General features: G+C 37.1%; 1 protein-coding gene across 3 annotated transcripts in view; it reads left to right on the top strand.

Annotated features, from left to right (window-relative positions):
- The first annotated feature begins 6,856 nt into the window (after positions 1-6,856).
- The window catches only part of LOC112506533, a 28,447-nt gene continuing 9,637 nt past the window's right edge, over positions 6,857-25,666 (top strand). For all 3 annotated transcript variants that reach the window (XR_003068463.1, XM_025110651.1, XM_025110652.1), the window contains exons 1-5: positions 6,857-6,974; positions 7,053-7,159; positions 9,260-9,366; positions 9,464-9,563; positions 10,577-10,725. Coding sequence is in view for 2 of the 3 variants with exons in the window: in XM_025110651.1 (XP_024966419.1) it covers positions 6,859-6,974; positions 7,053-7,159; positions 9,260-9,366; positions 9,464-9,563; positions 10,577-10,725 (579 nt within the window). In the remaining variant the exon portion in view is untranslated. The remainder of the gene's footprint in view (positions 6,975-7,052; positions 7,160-9,259; positions 9,367-9,463; positions 9,564-10,576; positions 10,726-25,666) is intronic.

Below are 25,666 nucleotides of genomic sequence, written 5' to 3'. Positions count from 1 at the left end.
ACTTCCTCACTAAGATACCATTACTTTACTTCCTCACTAAGATACCATTACTTTACTTCCTCACTAAGATACCATCTTACTTCATTACTAAGATACCATTACCTTACTTCATCACTAAGATACCATTACCTTACTTCATCACTAAGATACCATCTTACTTCATCATTAAGATACCATCTTATTTCATCACTAAGATACCATTACTTTACTTCCTCATTAAGATACCATCTTACTTCATCACTAAGATACCATTACCTTACTTCATCACTAAGATACCAGCTTACTTCATCCCTAAGATACCATTAATTTACTTCATCTCTAAGATACCATTAATTTACTTCAACTATAAGATACCATCTTACTTCATCACTAAGATACCATTATCTTACTTCATCACTAAGATACCATCTTACTTCATCACTAAGATACCATTTAAATATTATTATATTGCACATGTACCTTATCTATTAAGGTATGCAATTTATCACATGTATACACATACATAACATAACATATGCATGCATGCATCCTCTTACGTTCATCATGTCTTTGCACATATATATCATCCATGTATATTATTTTATCATGCATACCATTAGATATTCAAATATTAATCACGTATAATTTTACCTTAACCCAGATTGTCTGAAACCGGGTTATAACAACATATAATTTAGATCATTTTTAATGGAAACACCAAATCTTACATCGCTTCAATTTATTGATTTAAGAATTTTTAAAATTAAAATTTGTATTTTTTAAAGTTATCATGAAAAAAGAAATGAAAAATGTGCAATAAAAAGTAGGGAAAATTGCATAAAAATGAAACCAACTTTCACCTGATTCTTATTTTGGGAAACCAACTTTCAAAATTGTCATTTAGAGGTTTCTATCAAACTTTTTGTTTATTTAAGGGTCTAGTTAACATGTTTACCTGTTAATGCTGACATCATTCAGATCTTTTGTCAACTAAGATATTACACGTCATATTGATTTTTTATTTTAAAACTAATATTCCACGTCATATTTAAAATTGCAAAATAATTATACAAAAATATCTAAAATTCGTTTTTTTTTAATTATTGTAACAAAATCTATTTTTCATTCTAAATCTCGTTTTTTTTTAAAATTGCAGATATCAAATTGTGAGTAAGGAAGTCCATTTTTGAAAAAAATCTGAAATTTGATATCTGAATTTTTAGAAAAAAAAAGAGATTTTGAATGAAAAATAGATTTTATTACAATAATTTTTGAAAAAAAAATGAATTTTAGTTATTTTTTCTATAATTATTTTGCAATTTTAAACATGACATGGAATATTAGTTTAAAAAAAAAAAAATTAATATGACGTGGAATATCTTAGTTGACAAAAGATCTGAATGGTGTCAGCATTAACAGGTCAACCAGATCATTAAATAAACAAAAAGTTTGATAGAGACCCCTAAATGACAATTTTAAAAGTTGGTTCCCCAAAATAGGAATTAGGTGAAAGTTGATTCCATTTTGATGCAATTTTCGCTAATAAGTAAAAATCCCAAATTAAAAAGATGCTGCTAAATAACCCCCACTACCCCTATGATTGATTAAATTTATATTATTTAATATTAGAAGCACACTCGTATAATACAGTGAAATATATTTCGATTTTAATGTATTATTTTATTCATTTTATATGTCGATATAATACGGTTTTATGTGGTTTTCGAAAAACGATAATTTTTTATATTTAAAATGAGATGTTTATCTTGTACCTGATTATGTTTATTTGCAGTTAGTTACACGGATTCAAAAATTTACTTGTAATATTGAATTTAATCAATATGCATCAATAAATAGTACTGCATGCATAAAAATGGTTTTTAACAGTTTTTGTCAAATACTTTATAATACAGTATAAATATTTAATATTATTATTATTTAATAAATTTAAATATTAATAATGTTAATAATATATATATATATATATATATGTATATATTGATTTTCAAATTTGGAAGTTTATATCTTTCAATTTCAAATTTTTATTATCTATGTAACTCAAGTATTTTTGTAATTTAATATAACTAGTTATTAATCTTAATTTATTCGTCTAAGAAGCTGTTTAGCAGTTATTGAATGATTTGGTGTAGAATGATTAAAAAAGTCTCATGATATATTGTAAAATAAAATATAATTGTTTAATAATTGTTCAGAATGAAATTAGGACGCTGAATAGTTAATTGATGCCCAATATACAAAATCATTCAAAGTATTTTGAAACTATTAAGAGACGGACCTTTTTTTACCAAATAAAATTCATTCTATTAACAATTTAAAAGTTGTCTCTTAATGAAACTATTAAAAGATAAGCAAATCATCCTTAAATTTTCTTAATGCATAACAACCCAAACAATAAATCAAAGTAAAGCATATTTTCTTAAAAAAAAATGTAACGTATATCCTATTAAATTATATGTCTAGATAAATTTGTGAATATTAATTTCAAATATATTTTTTATAAGTAAAAACGTTCACACAAATGTAACAGTATCAGCTTTTGATAATATAACAACAATATTTTAATATAATAATATTAGTATATTATTTAATTATATATTAATATTCACATTGCTCTTTTTTACATCTCTGGCCCTCCCAATAGTATAAATTTTGAGTAAACTACAAAATTAGTCCATATGCTTTAGTTAGAGTTTTGAAATTATAAATTGGCCATTGTGGTATGCAAAAATGGTCGGATTTAGTCACTGCCTCTAATGGCCGTTTAAACATTCCGTTAGATAAGGGATATTTTAGTCTTTTTACCATTTTTTGTCTTCTACCTAATAAAAACCATAGAGACCTAAATTGTAGTTTACTCAAGATCAAACCCATCCCCAAATAAAATAGATTTATACCTCAAAGATTGAATTATTAACAACACCTAAAAAGAGATATGACAGTAAATGAAGGGGCGACGGATGGCTCAATGCAAGGGGCCACGAACAACTCGGTGTAGGGGGGAAGGGTAAATGTTCAAGGCAATAGAAAACATGATGTTATAGGTTTCATCATATTTGAAATAGGAGATCGATCAAGATGGAGGAGGGAGAGGAGATCGACCCTATTGTGACACCCGGATTTTTGGTAAATATAACGTCAAGTTTTCGTATATATTTTAACCTTATAATAATAGCTTTGATGAAGTATTTTAAATTTTAGTTCGGTTGGGTACGCATTAAGCAAGAATCTAAAAAAGGGTGGAAAAGTGAATGGCTCGCAGTCGCGGCTACACCAAATAAGCTTCACGGTCGTGAAACATAGGCAAAAAGAGTGCAACAACTTGGGTACGGGCCTGCAACCCTTTTAATCCAAATTTTTTTTTTTTTTTTTTGCTTTTTCTTCTCATATACTCTTTCACCAACTCACTTTTCTTTCATTTACTTTCGGTCCAAGAGCATTTGCTTCACCAAAATCGATTTTCTCAAATTTATTTAAGAGATTTGGAGCTAGAGATTCAAGCCATGTGGGTGGAAGTCCAAAATCTCCATCTTTTCCACCATTGTTGACCTAGTTTTTATGTTTTACTGAAAACCTAGTGTAACTTCATTATAACCGTTTCTAAACTTTTATACATGTCATAATTCTTCATTTTAGTCTCTTAAAACATCTCATTTAGTGTATATACATATTTTTGGATTTTGATATTTTTGGGTTTTTTTGGAAGAATTAGGGGTTTTACCCTTTTTACTAGTTAATTTTGGGTCTTCAAGTATGTTATGAAAATGTGTTTAAAGTACATAAATGTTGTTTTAGGACTTGAAACTAGGGGTGTACGCGAGTTGGGTTGGGCGGTTTACAACAATTTTACAACTCAATCCAATTATGACGGTTTGGAAAAATCTCAACCCAACCCAACCCAACCCAACCCATTTAAAAGTATAACCCAACCCAACTCAACCCAGGCAGGTTGGGATTGGGTTGGCGGGTTAGTAGTTACATAAAATTTGACGAATGAAATAATTCATAAAACTTAAGTTTATAGACCACACTGTAAAGTGTTCTATTTAAAAATGTTATAATATGGTTATAGGACGTTTTTGGACGTTTCAACAAGTGTTTTAGAATAATCTTCAAATAAACGTCGTATTAGTTATTTTATAGAAATATTTTGAGAAGTGTCCCGTCAACTCATCTATTTATAGGACACCTATGTTCATATGACACTTTTTCAAGTCGTGACGTGTAAAATAACTAATACAACATTTTATTTTAAAGGCGTCATAGAATTTGTTAAGACGCTCAAAATCACCCTATAAACATATTGCAACTTTTTTAGATAAAACATTTTTCTTGTTTCGTCCTATAAAGTATCATATTAGGATGCTTAAACATTCTAGGCATCCTATAAGATCTAATCTTGTTGTAGTGAAATGTTTTAACTAAGCATTTTCTTTTCATTAAAATACAACATAAAATGACGAGTATTTAGAGTGATGGATTCGTCAACTAAATATCTATCAATATCATTCATATTCTCTGACATATCAATTTGTTGTTGCTGCAAAAAAGATTTTAATAATTTTATCTTATTAATCAGATTATTTGTCATTATTCTTTGATCATGGATCTCTTTTGATAACCTATACGTTTAACTAAAACGAAATACAAACATAATATCATTAAAAATTATATAAAATTTATACAATATTAATAAATATACATACATACATAATAAACATATATATAAATAAAATTTTATAAAAAAAAATATATTAGTGGCGGATTGGCGGGTTAGGCGGGTTGAGCTAGGGCCAACCCAATTTCAACCCTCCTAATTGACAGGTTAGCAGTTTGACGGTTAGGCGGGTTGGGTTTAATTGGGTTGTTAGCGGGTTGGGTTGGGCTGGTTTCACGGGTTGACAATTTTTTGTACACCCCTACTTGAAACTTCATGATTTTTATCCTTGACTTTTGCATACTTAAAGGTATTTTATGAAAAATGGTCGCATTTTGGAAAGGAAAGTTACAAGTATTTGGGAGATGAAATGTTTGGGTATGGAAATCTTATTGGTTATATTACTTGGTCTTGACATGTACTTGAGGTCAAGAAGCTTTGAATCCCTTTTGGGTAAACCTTGAGTTTAATGATTTAATGCTGATAAATGGTGTTGGAAACTATGTGTCTGATTATAGTAAATTGTTTTATAGCATGAGTATGTTTAGATTATAATGCAATGAATCCATAGACATAGAAGTTAATTTATGTATTTTAGTTGGGATAGTGGTTCTGGTTCCTGTTAAATAGTTAGACATGGGTAATGAATCAACAGAGGACTCAAACTATTGACCATGGGTCATGGGTGATTGAACTTAATGATCGTGTGACTCGTAATAATTTGAGTCTAGAAAAGAGCATATCTTAATTCGTTGGGTGACTCTAACTATAGACCATGGTGGTTGAACTCAATTATCAATGTTCCATAATAGTAGCTCTAGAACATAGATCCATGGCCTACTTTTGTGTTTCGCCATGATCAACATAAATCGATTCTCCCCCGTCATCATACGATGTGTTTGGGACCTTATGACCCTTATTTGAATTATGTGAACTTTGGGATTTGATTAAGTTTATAAACTTTTACATTACTGGTTAATTTGCATTATTTATAAAGTTTTTGATTTCATTAGACTTTAAACCTAACACTTTTTCTTAAATGACATGTATATCAAAATCTCTTAGCATTGGAGCTCCGAAGGCTTGAGCCGAGTCATTGGATGCAGATAGATGCACTTTTTGGGATTTATGGCTTTTATCAGTCGGCGTTATATTTTTTTGGATTTTTTGATGAAGATAGTGACATTCATTCACAATATGAACTTATAATAGTTTGGTTTAGCAGGTTGTTATTTATGATCTAATCATTTGGGTTGTAAACGTTTAACAATTTTCCCATTTTGGGTTATTTATATATTTATGTAATAATTTTGTATCGACTTTATCATTTAAATTTACTCATATTTTAGGAGTGTTATACCCATGTTGCCAGAGAAAGGAGAAGCGAGAAGCAATCGTCTTTGTATTGCCAGAGAAGAGAGGAGTGACTGACCGTCCCTATTTTCTCAGAGAAGTCATGATCATGGGAGGTATTTTTGAAGTCATGATGGGTTTCATACCTTCATAAGTTTTGGAATATGTGTGCGCGCTCAAATTACATTTTTAGTTTATGTAATAATATATATATATATTCGATTATTTATTAAGTAAAAAAAACTAAATAAATGTTTTAACGGCCGTCAGAGGCAAGGACTAAATCCGATCATTTTTACATACCATAATTGCTAATTTGTAATTTCTAGATTACAAAGACTAAAAGTGTTGTAACTACCAAACTATAAGGACCAAATCTGTAGTTTATTTTTTTTTTATTTTTGGAGTTTTCCCAAAATAGTCATTTATCGGAAATCAGGAAGAATTTCAGGTTCTTTTATGGAAAAAAAGATTCAAGTCAAATTGAAACCATCACATCACATGTATCAACACCGATAGATACTTGCCATAAGAATATTAAATTTGAATGAGTTTTTTATTTTGTTTGGTATGTTTTTTTAAAATTATTTCTTAATACATTTTAAACATAATTTGTTCAGATGTTTTGATATTAAAAGTATTTGTTTTATTTCTAAAATAAAAATTTAAAAGGTTTAAATATCCTCAAAAATTTAAAAACAAACATATCCCTTAATGCCTCTTAAACCTAATACGTTGTATCATAAAACTCTTTTATAGCCGTGTTTTGAAAATAATAAAAATAAAAATAAATTTAGCGGCAATTTTTTTTTTTTTGCAAAGGTCGGTGAACAATCAAATTTTGTTGCAACATGCGTTCACAAGTGTCATTGCCAACTTACATCACTTCTCCTGCCTCTTCCTTCTTTCGTTCATTCATCATAGCAACAACACCAGCCATGGACAATCCTTTCGATCAGAATCAAGTGTAAGTTTTCGTTTCTCAAACATTCTCTGTATGGAGGATGTTGTTTGATTGATTGTTTCCTTTTGTTTTTCGCTCTAGGTATGAGCGTTTTCTTTACGGTTATTTCATCGATAAGGGTTTCTATGAAACGGCGGAGGTTTTCCGCCGAGAAGCAGAGGCCCGTGCTTATCCGCTGTCTCCGTCAGGCAAGCAGTTTTGGATTTGATTATTTTATTTTACTGAATGATGAAGTTTAGACAATTGCGTGTGTTGTTCGGTTGTTTTGTGGTTGTGGAGGTTTTATTTTAAATTTGGGAGTAATTGATTTCTACATTGTATTCGAAAGGTTTGATTTAGGTTTCACTTTGGTACTTACTTTGGGATGTTTATTGACGAGAGGAATGTTACCTGTAGGCTATAGCAACCTTTTTTTTATCATCACATACGGTGTAAGTACATTTGTGATTTGTAAGGTACTAGCCCTGATGATTGGTACTTGCATAGTGGAAGCATTCAGTGCCTTTGTTGTGCCACATACGATCTGGATGGGAAGCAGACAGGGTTTGCAGAAGCACGATTTCTTAATCTAAAGGTTAAACCTTGCATTCTTGTATGCAAGTGCTTGATGGATTCATTTGTGAACGATGGGGATGGAGGAATTGCGCTCAAAGACCTTCCCTKAAACTCATTTTGCAGAACTGACTTCCCTCTATTTTACATGATGCAAATGACTAAACTACCCAAACCCTCGTAATCAACAAAAATAATCATTCCCATAGTTATCTCCTCGATTTTGAATTTGATATAACTCCCGCTAACCCCTCCCCCTTCCCTTCTGTTGGTGATTTGTATCACTAATATCATTTAAGTGTAATAGGATTAATTTGTTGACCAATGTAATCATGATAAATATCGAACAAGTAAGGAAGGTGCGGAGTGCACACTTGTTTGAATTTATATTGATTTAGGGGTGAAGCTCCTAAACGACGGGGGTCCAGGGGCAGCGCCCCCGGTGGCGGGGTCCAAGGGGTGGCAGAAATCCGAATTTTAGATTTAAAACCCGGTTTTGGCCCGGTTTTTAAACCCGGTTTAGGGTGCAAAAAACTGCCGTTTTTGACAGTTTTCGCACTTTTTCAATCTGGGAATTGGTCATTTTCGTGGGGAGAAAAGAGGTACACATATTTCATAACAATTTGGATTCGAAGTTCTGTCAATCACTGAATTTTATCCGATTGAGATTTCGATTGTACCGTCGAAATACTTTAATCTGAAAGTGATAAACGACTTTCAGTGGATTCCAAGCAAAGTTTTCTAACACCTTCCCCTTTTCTCCAGATTTCTTCTTTACAATCCTTATTCGTTCCCCTTCCCTTTCGGATGAAGTGATTGTTTTGGGTGTAGTATCGGTATCTGTGTCTGTATTAGACACCAGTTTTTGAAAGGTATTCTGAATATAGATCTGGTTCCAGGGAAGCAGATGCAGATGTGATATCATCTGGAGCCAAACTGCTTCTTTTGGCATCCTCCTCTCCCTATCATTTTCAATCCTTCGCTCCAAATCCAACAGCAGCAACAGAGAAAAGCCAACAACAGGGATTTTTCAGAGCACCTAGGAAGCTATTACCTACGATGTTATTACGAGTTTGACGAGTTTAACAAACTCCTTTGACGATAACCACCTACGATGACCTCCTTCATCATTGTTTCATGATGGCTAGACATTGTATTTGTCATGTCACGATCATTAAGGGTATTTTTCGAATAGCACAGTTTGGAGGTCATTGAGTGCAAAAATAAAATAAAATTGAAAGGGTTAGTTTTCTATTTGAAATCTCATTTACGGTCATTCTCCCCATTGACCCTGGGGAATGAGCATTTTTATGCATCACAAAATTAACTTGAAAATAGATATGCCTGGAGGTCATGTGTATTCTGTCTAAATTGTTACTTGATGCGATGCCTAAATCAAACCTTTCTTTGAAATTGTTACTTTTCAAAGGAAGGTGACCACACATAAATGGACAAAAAATAAGATTTGAATAATTTTTTTTATAGTATCTCAGAATATATTTTTATAGGGAGAGATGATGTAGTGTTTGGTTGTCTTTGTAACTATAGAGATATCTATGTAACGCAAAAACCTCCTACGAAGTTTGTGTTTGGACGATCACTATGCCTAAATGCTTCTTAGTTTCTTCTCTTCCTTTACTTTCTCTGTATTTTTTTCTCCACAAACTTTGTTATTCATGGTCTTAACGGCTGGTACTAATACCATGGTTCTTATTCTCTTATGTTACCTTTGTCAGAAATTGATGTTCCTAATCCACTTTTGCTCGAATGGTGGGTGATAAATTCTGATTTCAGTGAATGGGAAAGGAAAAACTCGTTGGATAATGAGGGTTCATATTACAGGGTAACATATTTGAGGAAATTGTTGTTTGGTGTTGGTTATCAGATGAATCTACTCATACCACTTTTGATTTATGAATCAATTATGTTGATTATTCCAGGATGAAGCTATCATGTTGCACCAAAGTGGTCTTACTCAGTCAAGAGAGTATGCATTAAATGAACAAATGATTGAGGAGCTCACTCTTGATAATAGTTTTGGTACGAGCATGAAACATTCTCTTTTCCATTTCTTGATTCCTTGTTTACTTGATTCTAATCATCAACTATGCCGCTGGTGTGCCACCCATAACCTTATATATAGCAAGATGACCAGCTCTTCATTCTTACCTAATTCTTTGGCATTGCTAGGAAAGCTTGGAAAACTACTAGGCTGCTAATTTTCGAACCTGATGGATGAGTGCCTTTGTTGTTTAGTAACCCTTGCTATAGAAATCTTGTCATAATTCAATTCCTGAACCTACATATGATAAACAAGTATACATAGGGTTCTTTAGCTATGTTTGTCGAACCTAGGCTATGTGGTTATTTGCATGAAGAAAACAAGCAGTAAGTTGTCAAAATACATATTTTGCTGAACAAATATGAATCAAGTCATTTATTTAAAATTTGTTGGATATAGCTTTCTACTGTAGTCTTTTTGAGCCCATGGTCCAAGACTGCAGGATTATGAACTTGTGCACACTTCAGTCTTTCGAATGTAAAGGCACAAAAACTATCGCACTGAATTTTTTAATTTGTGCAACACTTCCACTAAAAGGTAAAGAAATATTACCTTTGTCCCTAGAAAAGTGCAACACTTTTCTTCAGGAATGTCCCTTGAAAATTCTAGCAATTCCTTTTTTGGGAAGTTTCCAAGTTTGATTACCTATTACCCATTAAATTCATTACAGAAAAATTGATGGTATCCATTTGGGTCAACATGATACATTTGTTTTTTCTATATCGAAGTGTATATTAAATATCTAACAAATTGTCTGATGATTCCATTTAAATCACGTACCAATCAAACTTAGCAATTTTGTCAAGGGATGGAAGGAGTACTTTGCAAGAGTTACGTTAATCACAAAATGCAGTGAAATAAAAACAATCTCAGATGGCATCATAATCTACACAATCTAAAATGGTGTTGTAATCTACTTTGGCACTTTGACACCTCACACATCACCCTTTCAGTTCTTTCAAGCTCCTAATAAGTGGTGTTTTTTATGCAGGTGTGATCCTAAGAGAAAATTTAGTACCTGTGTCACATCCTGGGAATTTGTTGACATCCTTCCCTCATGTCAACCAAGGTGGTACAGATAATCAAGGACTTGAATCTATAGTTGAAGCATTTGTAAGATCAAGAAATGCATCCAATGAGGTAGGCTATGGTATAATTTTTATTTATTATTGTACCCAACATCCCGTTACATTGCACTTATTTTATCATTTCTCTTAATTGTGTTGTTATACACAAACACATACTGAAATATTTCTAGGAAGGTAACCTATAGTCTCCAAGATCCTAACAGATCACTATTTTAAAATTCTAAATGTTGACCTAGAACTACATTGCTAGGAAGTGAGGTGACAGTTCTACTTTCAAGGGACAATAGTTTTTCCTTAAGAAGACAGGACAACAGAGCTAATGTTGCGATATTGTACATTTGTACTAAAGATGGTTTTCTCTACTAGTCAAATGTTGGTTCATTATATCTACACTTAGACGATTGTGATGAGATTGTTTCTCATGGACAATTGAAGTTAATAAGAGTATTTTCTTTGTACAACTGAGCAAAGTGCATGCTTTAAATGTATAGAAGTCCTTCCATATGGGGTCTAGGAGCACTTTAGAAGGTACAAAATCACATGCTTCATGGACTTGTGAAATCGTTAATTGGATGAAAAGAAAGAATAAACCACAAGGGTTATGGCGTAGTGGTGGAACATCCCATCTGCTCAGGGTTCGATTCCAGGCGTACACAACAATTATGGCCACTGAGTTTATGAGGGCTGATTTCTTGCAGCCAAAATTTTCCGGCTGATTTCTTGCTGTCAAAATTCATCGGGATTAGTCCAGACATAGCCTGCGACACCCTTCCAAAAAAGAAATAAGAAAAATACTAATAAATTCCAAAGTCCATAAGACTCATAATTGCAGAAGTACTTGCATCTTTTTAATAAAATTGTATCTATATGACCAAGAGAAGTTTCATAGCACATATAATCCATTTGAAGAAAAATAAAAGAGACCACCCTTTCATTTAGATAGGGTTTTCTACTCAGCGTAGCTATTTTACTAGCCAACAGGTTCAGGACTCACATAAGAAGTCCTTTATATCAAGAGATCCTTTGTCTCGCCAATGAATGACACGATCTCATCATTAAAGGTCTTTTCTAACAAAGTGTAGTACCGACAAGTAGTAGACTATGCAAGTGAAAGCAAACAGTCACCAAACTATCTACATTGAGGAACATGTCTTCATATCTTCTACTATTTCCGTACATTGCAGCTGCTGGTCTCATGCCCAATTGTCTCATGTTATTCGTATTCTTTCTATAAAAAGTGAAAACAAAATAAACTAATATTGTGCGTTTATTTGCAAATGAACCTGAAGTATAGGATGGGCAAAGTAAAAGATGGTCCACTCTTCTGGTTGCTCTAGAGATCAATCTTTTGCAAGTGGCTTGGATGGAACCGAGACAACCAAATAGACTACTTGTCATGGTAGTAGGCAATGTGAAGGCCTGACTAAGTATTTAGTGACTTGACAACTACGATTGCTTTTGTACTTTTGCATTTATTTTCTTACAAGATACTTTAGATAAAAACAATTAGCTTGTATAAAGGTTTTATGCCCCCTTCTTCATTCTTTCTGGTCAGGGTCAATCACATGAACCTTTTCCTTTATTCAAATATGTCTTCGGCAAACTTGAGGCTCTTTAATCTGCATTCGTTGTAACATTAATTTTAGTCAATATTCTCCCTAAAACTACTATAAATTACGTAAAAGGCCAAGGAAAACCAAACGAGCCTAGTGTAACTACCCAAAACCAAAATAGCATAATTCAAATTCATAATCCAAACCAGCACCAAAAGTAAACAAGTATTAGGTTTCTCCATACATTTCAAATGTTTGCACTGGGTAAAATACATCCATAGCTAAGAATTATTATAAAGCTAAGGACAACGGAAACTAAATTGCCAAGCCTTAACCGGATCACATCTTCCCTTTCCCATCGAAGTACTCTCAACATGGAACTTTCTTGAAAATGGTTTAATTTTGAGAAGGGAGGCTAGACCAAAAGGTCTAGTCACTAGTGAATTCCTTTACTTTCACCTCCAACAGATAAAACATGTGAAACAAAAAAAAAAAAAAAATTCAAAGCACCATATGCTAGGAAGTATGCACATTATCTGCACACAAGGGGTTTGCACAACATGTGTAGCCATACACACTCCACCTTGACATTCACTAATCAAGCCCCAATAGATTCCCATTCTATGTGCACAAGAAACGCATTCTAGGTACACGAATTATCACTCCCAAACGATTTTAGTATCTCAAGATACCCTACGCTCGCTGTGCAAATCCATGCAACCCACATAGCCACATATTATCCAATGACATCAAGGGCACAAATGGTGATTTACAAAACTATGATAACAATGCATAAGAACCATATTCAGTGTTTTAAAACATTCATAAACGATCACAAGTTTATAAAACTAACGTAAGAGAACTCACCTGGTGCTCTGCACCCCACCACTGGTCCTATCGACTAAAAAGTCCAAACCAAACAACTGAATTAGCCAAGATAGGAAACGTGTTAATAAAGACTTCAGTCTTTATTAATTCTTGAATGTGAATTACAAGCAAAACGAAGTATAAATATACAACACAAGGGGGCAAAAAAGGAAACCCGATATACACCCGATATACAAGGATTGGTGATAACAAATAGGAAGAGATAAGTATGGAAGGGAATCAATAGAATTTCTATACTCCCCCTCAAGTTGGAGCATGTAGGTTTTGCATGCCCAACTTGCTAAGTAAGGATTCGAACTGTTGAAGGCCTAGGGGTTTAGTGAAGAGGTCAGCAATTTGCATCTTGGTGTTAATGGGAAGAGGCACGATTTCTTTAGATTCTACTCGTTCTCTAACAAAGTAGCAATCCATCTCAACATATTTAGTCCGCTCATGGAAGACGAGGTTATTGGCAATGTTTCGAGCTGCCTGATTGTCACAGAAAAGAGGTGTTGGCTCATCTTGTTCAACATCGAGTTTGCTTAGGAGCCATCGCATCCATATAATTTCACTAACCGTTGCAGCCATTGCTCGATATTCTGCCTCWGCTGATGATCGAGAAACGACTGAGTRTTTCTTTGATTTCCATGAGATGGGAGCTCCTCCCAAGAGTAAAATGTATCTTGTTCGAGATCTTCGGGTAAAAGGACACCCCAACCAATCTGCATCACAGTAGGTGACGAGATTTGTTCCTTCTTGTTTTGGAAATAACAAGCCTTTTCCTGCTGTAGCCTTCAAGTACCTTAAAACTCTCATGACTGCATCCAAGTGATCTTGTCGAGGATCCGACACAAATTGGCTTAGAACATTAACGGCATGTGAGATCGGGTCTTATTGCTTGGAGGTATAGGAGTTTACCTACCAGCCTTCGATACTTGCTAGCATCCACACGCGGTTCTTCACTGTCTTTATCAAGCTTTAGATTTTGTTCCATTGGGAACAAACAAGGTCGACATCCAATCATGCTTGTTTCTTATAGGATGTCGAGGATATATTTCCTTTGATTAAGAACCAGTCCATCCTTGGTACGAGTAACCTCTATCCCAAGAAAATACTTTAAGTTTCCAAGGTCTTTGATACTGAATTTTTCGTTAAGCAAGGCCTTCACTTCTTTGATTTTGGCAGCATCATTTCCCACATTGATCAGGTCGTCAACATATACAAGTGTAGCGATGAACACTTTGTCACACTTGTATATAAAAAGTGAATGATCAGCGTGAGATTGTTCAAATTGTAACTCGGTGAGAACGAAGGTGAGTTTTTGATACCAATTTCTCGAAGCCTGCTTCAAACCGTAAAGAGACTTCTTTAACCGGCACACTTTGGTTGCTCCCCCTTTCTCGTAACCTTCCGGTGTTTTCATGTAGACTTCTTCGTCTAAGTCTCCATGTAGGAAGGCGTTGTTGACGTCTAACTGTTGGATGATCCAATCCCTTTTAATGGCTATGGCTAGAAGAGTTCTGACGGTTACCAATTTAGCAACCGGTGCAAAGGTGTTGTGATAATCGACCCCTTCCATTTGAGTGAAGCCCTTTGCGACAAGCCTTGCTTTGTATCTTTCAATCTCACCATTGGGTTTGTATTTGATTTTGTAAATCCATTTTGAATCAATGGCCTGTTTTCCACTCGGTAAGTCTTCAACGGACCATGTTTTATTTTCTTCCAAGGCTCGAATCTCTCTTTGCATGGCATCTCTCCAATTTTCATCATGCACAGCTTGATTAAAAGTTTTGGGCTCATCGTTTGAAGTGATGGCCGCTAAATAAGCTTTGTGAGAGTTCGAGAATTTTTCATAAGAAACAAAGTTGGCTAAAGGGTATACCGTCGAGCTTTCTTCTTGACTTGGAGCGGGTTGCGTGTGGTCTAGAGAAGGAGGGAGATTGACTTCATAGTCCTGCAAATGTTTAGGTCTCGATCTGCTTCTTTTGCCTTAGTTGACACCAATATTTTCAACATTAATTTCCCCATCGTGATTGGCTTCATTGCGTTCAAATGGCATTTCAATGTTGGCTTCTTGCACGGATGGTTCTCCTTGGTTATTGGTGAAATTATTGGAAGTTCCATGTAAATTCGAGTCACCTTCAGTAGGTGCATCAAATTCTTCATTTTGTTCATTATGCTCTTCTTCCACATCATGAGTAACATCCATGACGTCTTCATTTTCCTTTTCATTTTTCGTGGCATTAGAAGCAAACGGGAATGTGTTCTCAACGAATTTTACGTCCCTTGACACAATAATTTTATTGTGGCTTGGATCGTATATTTTGTAGCCTTTGGTTCCGTGAGGATAGCCAACAAAGACTCCTGGTCTCCCCCTTATTTCGAACTTATCATCCTTTGTTTCGGTACTATGATAATAAGCCAAACACCCAAAAACTCTCATATGATCATAATTTGGTTTGTGACCGTACAAGATTTCGTAGGGGGTTTTCTTTTCAATGACCTTGGAGGGTAACCTATTTATGATATATGGTGGCCGTTAAGATGCATTCTCCCCAAAATCTTGTGGGAAGGCCAGCTTCAATTTTTAGAGCACGAGCAACTTCAAGTAAATGGCGGTGTTTTTGCTCCACAACTCCATTTTGTTGTGGAATGTGAGGACACGTTGTCTCTAAAATCATGCCTTGCTCCGCGTAAAAATTCAACATTTTATTTGATGTGAATTCCCCACCATTATCACATCTAATTCTTTTAATGTTTTTCTCAAACTGAGTTTGACCATTTTATGAAAATAATAAGGCATGTGCTCGCCTCGTGTTTGTGTTTAAGAAGGAAAACCCAAACTGCCCTGCTATGATCATCAACTATAGTCAATAAATAACTCGCCTTTGAAAAAGAGGGTGTTCGATACTTTCCCCACAAATCACAATGTATCAAATCAAAACATGCATTTGTTTTAGTAACGCTAGTGGGAAACGGTTGTCTTGTCATCTTAGATTTCACACAAGAATCACAAACATGGCCTTTATTTCTAAATGAAATGTTTCTAAGAAAACTTATTTGACTTAGCTTTTCTTCGCTAGCATGTCCCAACCTCTTGTGCCAAATGTTCCCCTCCGACATCATTGCTTTCCTCTRGTGTCCAAGAGCTCCCATCCGGTATAGACCACTCACGCATTTACCCGCTCCAATCAAGTTCTTYGAAGTTAGGTCCTGCATGACAAAGAAACTTGGAAAGAAGCTTACGACACAATTCAAATCACTTGAAAGCTTGCTAACTGATAAAAGGCTGCAATTGAATTCAGGAACGTGAAGAACTCCTTTCACTTTGGTTCCATTTGGTAATGTGTGGTCTCCTCTTCCTTTGACGGGAACGGTTTCTCCATTTGGTATGGTTACTGGTTCTTCAACTGAGGAGATCTTGTTCTCAAGAATGTCAATTCTGTTGGTCATGTGCTCAGTAGCTCCTGTATCAACAATCCAAGAATCGTTAGGACTTATTTTACCTGCCATGTTAGCTGTGGGTGGAACATCATTCTTTGTTTGATTTTCTTCAGAAGCAAAGTGTTTGAGAAATTGTCGATATTGGTCTTTTGTCAAACCCTCGATGTGACTCGATTCGACTTCAGCACAGGCAGCCTTCGGTCTAGTTTTGTCTTGTTTATTCTTTCTCGGCCACCATTCAGGATAACCAATCCGTTTGAAACATCTTTATCACAGAAGCTGCAGTGTTCCATTTGTTTGGTGTCCCTTTTCACATACTTGTTGCCTTGTTGATTGGAGCTTGTCTCTCGTTTCACAAAGGCCTTAAATGCAGCCGCCTCAGCCGTGGGCCTTTTTGCATCAATAATGGTTCTTTGCTGCTCGTCTTTAGCAACTAAATGGTAGGTAGTTCCAAGAGATGGAGTGGGTTTCATGGCCAATATCTGAGTTCTATAACGGAGAATTCAGTGTCAAGTCCCATGAGAAACTCGTAGAGTCTCTCTTGCTCTCTAAGCTCATTGAGAGTTCTTCCGAATCCGCATGTGCATCCATTACAAGAACACTTTGGAACATTAAGAACCGATTGGATCTCGTCCCAAAAGCCTCGAAGCTGTGTAGTAGGCAGAAACAGACATTCCTTCTTGCCGGGTTTTAGAGATGGCTTGTTTCAATTCGTATACACGGGGTGCATTTTGTTTGCCAAACCTTTCATGGAGATCGGACCACATCTCAGTAGCGGAATTGGCATATTTCACACTGGTTCGGATCTCCTTCTCCATGGCAGTTGTTAACCACCCCTTGATAATCGCGTCACACCGCATCCAGTCCATGTAGTCAACAGCAGTTTTCTCCGGTTTCTTGATGGTTCCATCGATGAAACCAATCTTGTTCTTGGCGAACAAGAAGTTTTCCATCTCCTGGACCCAATCGTTGTAGTTGCTATCCGTTAGAGCATCGTTGTCATGCATTTGTCGCGGATAATCTGATGGATGGATGTAAAACGGGGAGTTTGCATTTGGACCATTCTTCTCGTTCTTGTTCGTACTTTTCTCTGCACCAATCATGGCGTCGGTTTTGAGTTTTCTGGTTAGGTTTGATCGGAAGAGCAGGATCGGAACTGCTCTCATACCATAAAGAATTGATTCTTTATTAATTCTTGTATGTGAATTACAAGCAAAACGAAGTATAAATATACAACACAAGGAGGCAAAAAAGGAAACCCGATATATAAGGATCGGTGATAACAAATAGGAAGAGATAAGTATGGAAGGGAAGTAATAGAATTTCTATAGTTAACATATCTTATTAACCCAAAAGGCATCTAATATAGTCCTCTAATCTAATCAACCTCTAGAATGATGCTTCAATCCTTAGCTCGAACGAGAAACGAAATGGGTGAAGTCATGCCACAACAGTGGCCTATGCGACTTGCGTGACGACCTAGGTTGTGCGCCAAGTCGCAAAACTCTCTGTTTGCGTTGTTTTGTCCGCAATTGTCCAGGTCTGGTTTCACACTTCGTTTCTCCAAATAAGGCACCAATTTAAACTAGAAATGACCATATATATCAATAGGAAGCTCCCCAGAACATATTCTAACTCAAATCTAACTAATACACATCACTAATCATTCATATTTCTAATTCAACCCATGAATTTCTGCCATTAATAACTCGATTCACAAAATCACCCAATTAGATGATTACCACAAGGATCTACTTGGGAGAAAAAAAATAGATTCTACTTTATAAAACCAAAACTTCCATGAGGAGATGGATTTTCGTAGGAATAACACAAAACATCAAAGAACTCGTACTTAATCCCTAATCCCCCATTTCCCCATAGAAACTCCATTAATGGATGAAGTTAGACTTGGAAGATGAGGTCCTTATCTAATGAAGATGAATACTCCACTTGACTCTTCTCCCAATCACCCAAATGATTCAGATGGTCTCTTCTCCTCCGATCTCCAAAACACACACACACCTTGAGTGAATAACCTACTATGGGCTGAATGAGAGACTCCACTCTCATTTACCTCTTATTTACAGTTCTAGCACCTAAAGAATAAAAGATTGCCACTACAACCCCAAATTTCTATAGAAATAACATAAAGAGAGATAGAGAGAGAGTTATATTGGGAATTAAAATTATTCCCTTCATCTACTTCATAATTCTCTCCTCAGATTGCACCCTTATTTTCGCCCTTCTATTTTGTTTCTTTTTCAACCATTGTTTTGGTCTATTTATTTCTCCCCTCTGTATTGCATTTTATTATTGAATAAGAAAACACAAAATCTTGAGCCATCAATTTGATGATGGTATCAGAGCGGTTTCTAGCCAAGCTCTGGATATCGAAACCCTGATCGAAACTCTTCATCAGCTGACGCAATGGCTGGAGAAGAAGACACAAATGGCGACAAGAATGAGGGTGGCATTGATGCCAACTCACCATTATATATTCATGCTTCGGATTACTCAAAACAGATGCACGTCAACGATCCTCTAAACGACCACAATTACACCGATTGGTCACAGGAAATGATGAATTTTTTGTTTGCCAAAAACAAGGTGGGATTCATTGATGGATTCCTCAAGAAACCATAAAAAAACTTCTCCCAACTACATGCCTTGGATGCGTTGTGATGCCATGTTAAAAGGATGGCTCACAACGGCCATGGAGAAGGAAATAAGCAGTGTGAAATGCTCGGGTACCGCTCGAGAAATCTGGGCTGACCTCGTTGAAAGATTCGGAAAAGAAAGCATGCTCTTGCGACTACACAACAATCCGGAGCTTCCGTTTCTACGTATTACACGAAACTCAGGGGGCTTTGGGATGAAATAGGCTCGATAATACCAACACCGCAGTGCACCTGTAATGGGTGTAGTTGCGATCTTGGGAAAAGGATGAATGAATCCAAGGAGAAAGAGAGACTCTGAATTTCTCATTGGGTTAGACAATGAATTTACAGTGATCAAAACGCAGATCCTTGCCACAAAACCTATCCCTAGCTTGAGCAGCGCTTACCATCTCATGGCAGAGGATGAGAGACAAAGGGCCATATCACATAACAAAAGACCTACAACTGAAGCCGCTGCCTTTAAGGCTTTTACTCCAGGTCGTAGAGATGGTGTTGGAGGTCGTGAACCTCAGAAGCGTGACAAGGGTACTACCAAGGACCCCAAACGCTATGATGTAATCGAACACTGCACCTTTTGTGGGAAGGACGGGCACAACAAAGAGGGTTGTTTCAAGAAGATCGGCTATCCYGAATGGTGGCCGGGTAATAAAACCAAGCGAGAAGACACAAAGGTTGCCTATGTCGAAGCCGGTTCAAGTCCGATTCCTGGACTCACAAAGGAACAAAACCAGACCTTCTTGCAGACCTTCGCCGGAGAGAACAACAAAAACAGGGATGAAGCACCACGTAAGGCTAACTATGCAAGTAAAAGGGAAGGGGACGATGAATGGGTGGTGGACTCGGGAGCCACCAAACACATCACCTATGACCCAGATTTCCTCAACGGCAAAACCAAAATTGCAAATGGGACCAAAGTGCCTGTTAGAGAAAAGGGTAACTGGACCTTTAAAGGGGGTACTAAAATTGATGATGTTCTTTATGTCCCCAATTTTAGTTGTAAATCTATTATCTGTAAGGTGATTGACTAACAGTTTGCAAAAGCGTGGTTTCATTTTTCCTTGATTTTTGTGTTTGATTGGTGCGGGGAGATGTGAAAAAAGATTATATCGGATGGGGATAGTCAGAAACGAGAGAAAGGCTATGGTGGTAACTAATGACACTTGGCACAAGAGGTTGGGATACGGTTCCGGTATAAAGCTCAAAGAGATTAGTTTTCTTAAAAACGTTGTTTTCAATGAAATTTGTAACTCTTGCTCTAAAGCTAAGCACACGAGACCTCCCTTTTCAAATTGCACTACAAAAACTATTGAATGTTTTGATTTACTGCATTGTGATATTTGGGGAAAGTATCGTACACCTTTTACCGGAGCAAATTTTTTCTTGCTGATTATTGACGATTTCAGTAGAGCCGTATGGTTATTCCTTTTGAAATTCAAACATGAGGCCAGTGGACACAAAGAATTTTTACAAAATGGTAAAGACTCAGTTTGGTAAAAACATTAAAAGAATTAGATGTGATAACGGTGGGGAGTTTACATCCAATGATATGATGTGTTTTTACAAAGAAAATGGGATTCTACTCGAAACAATGTGCCCTCACACCCCAACAGAACGGTACCGTTGAAAGAAAACATCGACTTGTCCTTGAAACAGCTCGAGCTTTATGATTTGAGGTTAGTTTACCAAGCGGTTTTGGGGAGAATGTGTCTTGACCGCCGCTTATGTCATCAATCGATTACCGTCCAAGGTCATCGGTAATAAAACCCCTTTTGAGCTTCTTCACAATGAAACACCTCTATGATCACATGAAGGTCTTCGGTTGTTTAGCATATTACTGAAACACCGATACAAGAGGAGACAAATTTGAAGAAAGGGGGAGAGCTGGTATTTTCTTAGGCTAGCCACCAGGCACAAAAGGATATAAAATATACGATCTTGAAAACAAGAAAATAATTATCTCAAGGGACATTAGATTTTTTGAGAACCACTTCCCTTTTGATAATGTTGCTTCAAATCGTCAACATGAAGACATTTTTGAGCAAGAAAGTCGGCCCACTGAAGTTAATGTCGAGATTCAAAACCAAGTGGAGGATGATGTCACAATGAGAATTAATGAAGAAACTACATATGAGGGTATGGAGACAGATAGCCCATCGTAACCATGATCAAAATCCTCAACATGAGGTTGATCACGTGGATGAGACAAATGAAGCTCTAAGCCCAATTGGAAGTCCAAGTATAGAATACCACACCCAAACGAAGAGAATGGAGTCCAAAACATGGATCCTGAACAAGGACGATGTAAACGAACTCGATCTCAACCGACTTGGTTCAAAGACTTCGAAGCCAAGCTTCCCCCATCCGTTGATCCGACACATCCCACTTCCAGTCGACATTCCTCTACGGTACATCCCTTGTCCAATTTTCTCTCTTATGAGCATTTTTCTGACTCACACAAAGCTTTGTTAATGACCATTCATTCCAATAATGAGCCAAGAAATTTTGCACAAGCCATGCAAGATGAACGATGGAAAGAGGCGATGAAAAGGGAAATACGAGCTCTTGAAGAAAATGGCACGTGGACTCTCGCAGAATTGTCGGAAGGCAAACGGGGAAGACTCGAAATGGGTCTACAAAGTAAAGTATAAACCAAACGGGGAGGTGGAACGTTACAAATCTCATCTCGTTGCAAAGAGATTCACGCAACAAGGAGTTGGCTACCATGACGCGTTTGCTCCAGTAGCCAAACTCATCACGGTTAGAACTCTTCTAGTCGTTGCCTTCAAGAAAGACTGGATTATCAATCAACTTGACGTGAACAATGCAGTTCTACATGGAGATTTAGATGAGGAAGTTTACATGAAGATCCCACACGGATTCTCTAAAGAAAAGGGAACTCGGCTTTGCAAGTTAAAGAAATCACTCTATGGGTTAAAACAAGCCTCACGGAACTGGTATAAAAAATTTACCACGTCCCTTCTTAACCTGGGTTTCAAACAATGCAAAGCCAATTACTTTCTTTTCATCCATAAACAAAAGAACAGTTTCATCACGGCCTTGATATACGTTGACGATGTCATTATCGTTGGTAACGATCATGTTCGGATACAAGCCATAAAACACGATCTCGACAAACAATTTAGCATAAAGGATCTGGGGAACCTTAAATACTTTCTTGGTATCGAGGTGGTTCGCACTTCCGAAGGACTTGTCTTGAGCCAAAGAAAGTAGAACCTAGACATTCTCAAAGATTGCGGGCTACAAGGCTGTTGACCCAGGTTGTTTCCTATGGAACCATATTTGAGACTTGATAAAGGAGAGACAGAACAAAAGGTTTACAACAGCCTTTACCGTCGGATGGTGGGACGGTTACTTTATTTGCAGGCCAACCGACCCGACATCACATATGCGGTTAATGTCTTGAGCCAATTCGTTAGTGACCTGAGGCAGAACCATTTGAATGCTGCCCATCGTGTCCTTCGCTATCTCAAGGCTATGCTTGGACAAGGCATCCTTTTACCACGATCAGAAGGATATAATCTCACTTCGCTATCTCAAGGCTATGCTTGGACAAGACATCCTTTTACCACGATCAGAAGGATATAATCTCACAGCGAGAACTGCTATGTCACTACAGGGTATACTCTTCCTCATGTTTCATTATTCATATTTTATGTGCTGGGACATAAATATTCTAGATAGCCTATTATGATATGAATCGCCAAAGTCTTCCTACTTCTCAATTGTTCCAATCAGATCCGAAAAATGAGAAAGAAATCAAAAGTTAGTGGATCTGAATTGAATCATRACTATATAAGCTATTCTTAAGAGATTAAATATAGATGAAATCGTGGAAGCGGACCTTTTATTTCCTTTTTCCACGTAAGAATTCGTCGTCCGATTGAATCTGCTTGTTCCTGGATGCTCCATAGGAATCAATAGTCGCGACTGTTGTCATAGTCAACAAGGTTGAAACTTTCAGGAAAAAACTTCGAATTGGGAGGGCTTGGAAAGCGGGAAAGCATTCCACCTTACAACAAGACTTGCGTAGGAAAGAAAACAAAGTAAGTCCTCCATTAGGGTGACGAGGGACAAAGCAGCAAGCAAAAAGCATTGAACCTTAGCCGACTTCGAGCACTTCGAAAGAGACTAGCTGTCCAATCGTCTTCCGGTCCTGAACGACACAGCAAGAAGGCGAACTCTAGCATGGGACGGGGAGGCTAGTATGGGACAGAGAGAAAGTCAAGTACGGTTACGAAAGAAGACGATCTAACCTCAGTGAGCAGACGATTTGCTGCCTTTTTCTCTTTCCTGATAAAAGATTAGGCCTATTCAAAGAAAGCAAGGCGTGTACTCGTAGTCTGACTTTTAGTGGTAGTCAGTTGTCCTCGTTCTCCTCTTTGAATTGCCCTATTGAGTAAGGGTCGGGTCGGTGTTTGCAAAAATGTCGAGCCGACCCTTACTCAATAGACTCAATTCCTTCTTTCTTCCCCAGCAAAATGTAGCAGGAACAGCCTTCCCCCAGTCGCATTAAGGAGATTTTTTCTTGAAACTCTTTAGAAGAGATGGCTCGATGATCCGTGACAGACTCCAGCTAAATTCTGGCGCAYAGGTGGAAGCCCAAGCATCCGGTGTCAACGGTTCTGCCACTCCTGAATCAGACGATGTCTCCTAAGCCTTTCAGTCCATTACCGTTGAACAAGAGCCAGAGTGGGGTCAGTAGTCGGCCTATCTTTCCGGGCGCACGCATAAAGGCATGATTGGTTCCACAAATCTCACTGCACTGACCATAGTAAACTCCTTCTCGTTGTACCGAAATAGAGGTTTGATTTAAACGACCAGGTACAACATCACATTTTACACCTGAGGAAGGTACAACCCAACTATGAAGTACATTGGCCAGCAGAAACGGGCACGTCGGTGAATCAGCCAGAATCCGGACGCGTGCCGCCTGCTAATGCTCCCCGGGGGGACGAAGTTGGTCCATCGAATCAGCCCCCACAAGGTTGTGGGTTCCCTACCTGTATTCCCCTTGCCATTTTTATAATATTATTGAATAGCATGGCTGGGGGCTAAGATAACTCAAATGGGAGAGCCGTGTTATGGGTGACCTTATTGCACGGTTCAGAGAGAACTTGTGTATGTGAGGAAAACTAGACCCGGCTAAACGGCGTTGGGAGAAAGAAAGGGATAGAGCTCTGAAATAGTTAACTCAGAGCTGGGGTGGGAACCCAATCGATGTGTCACAAGAAGGCAGTGATTAAGTTGGTGATTGTCGCCTGTTAGTGTTAGAGATTCARATAGAGGAATGCAAACTAGCAAACTGCTCTATTCTCTCTTATGGAAACATCTATTGGTATTGGAACCCCTTTTCGACAAATGAACACTTCTTATTGAAAGTAGAGATGCGGAAAGAGCGACTTAATGAATAGTATGATCAGTTAGCAAGTCCTATTCAATCACCCGGCCTCCCCTGTCACGTATTTGGATCCCCTTCGGTGCATTGTGCTTCACTTCTTTCATTTAGCTACTCTTCATTTCCGACTGAATATGATAAAGCCTATAAAACAACGAGCTACTATCATTTCTTCATTATAGATTGAGATCTTCTTCGAACTTGATGCACAAATAGATAGAATAGCAGCAAATAGCATCTTTCTAGCCTGCATATTCGTGGAACTCAATCTCATTTAGAAAGCCTTCTCTCTATCTTTCAGCAACTGAACGGGAAGTGGTTTAGGAAAGGACTTTAGAATCGGATGCGCTCGCCCAGCGAGAAAGGCCCTGACCCTGCCAACCAAGTCAAAATAAAAAAGAAAGAAGAGAACTTCGTATTTTGGTAACTCTCTAGGAGTCATGTTTAACCTTGAATGCTATTAATAGATTTTACAGCAATAGTCCCTCGGACTCGGAAAGTAATTAACGAAAATGGTTAACCCAATAGCAGATTCTGCAGCTGCCACCATTGGAACCAATGAAGCAAATGATTGACCCATCATATCATCCGAAGAAACGGAAAATACCAAAAAGTTCGAATTCACAGCTAATAACATTGATTCAATTGGCATTGACATAATAGGAATATTTCGTCTATTAAGGAGGATTCCCCGAATACCTGAAATAGAGATGATCATAGAAAATGTGAAATATTTGATAGGATCCGTTTCGGGAACGTWGAATGCGATAAAAATCAAAATGTTAGAACTCCAGTACGTATGGAACCAAAGGAACTAGAAACGGGTTAGATCAAGAAAGTCAAAGACCTCCCCRCATAGCCAACTGCCATGCCCTTCCAGCATGGCATCATAGTAGGCATCTCGCATACCGGTCGGGGTGATCGGACCTTCCTCCTCTATCAATKCCCGGACAAGGGCTGGCATGTCCCATTCGGGGGGCAATTCTCTCCCCGTTTCCCTGATCCAACGGGAAGACTCTCTCGAGAGTTTCTCAA

Source organism: Cynara cardunculus (genome assembly GCF_001531365.2).
Source record: "Cynara cardunculus var. scolymus isolate 2C chromosome LG 2, CcrdV1, whole genome shotgun sequence".
In the NCBI taxonomy this organism is placed as follows: Eukaryota; Viridiplantae; Streptophyta; class Magnoliopsida; order Asterales; family Asteraceae; genus Cynara; species Cynara cardunculus.
Note: the sequence above shows the minus strand (reverse complement) of the source record. Positions and strands in the feature narration are given on the sequence as shown.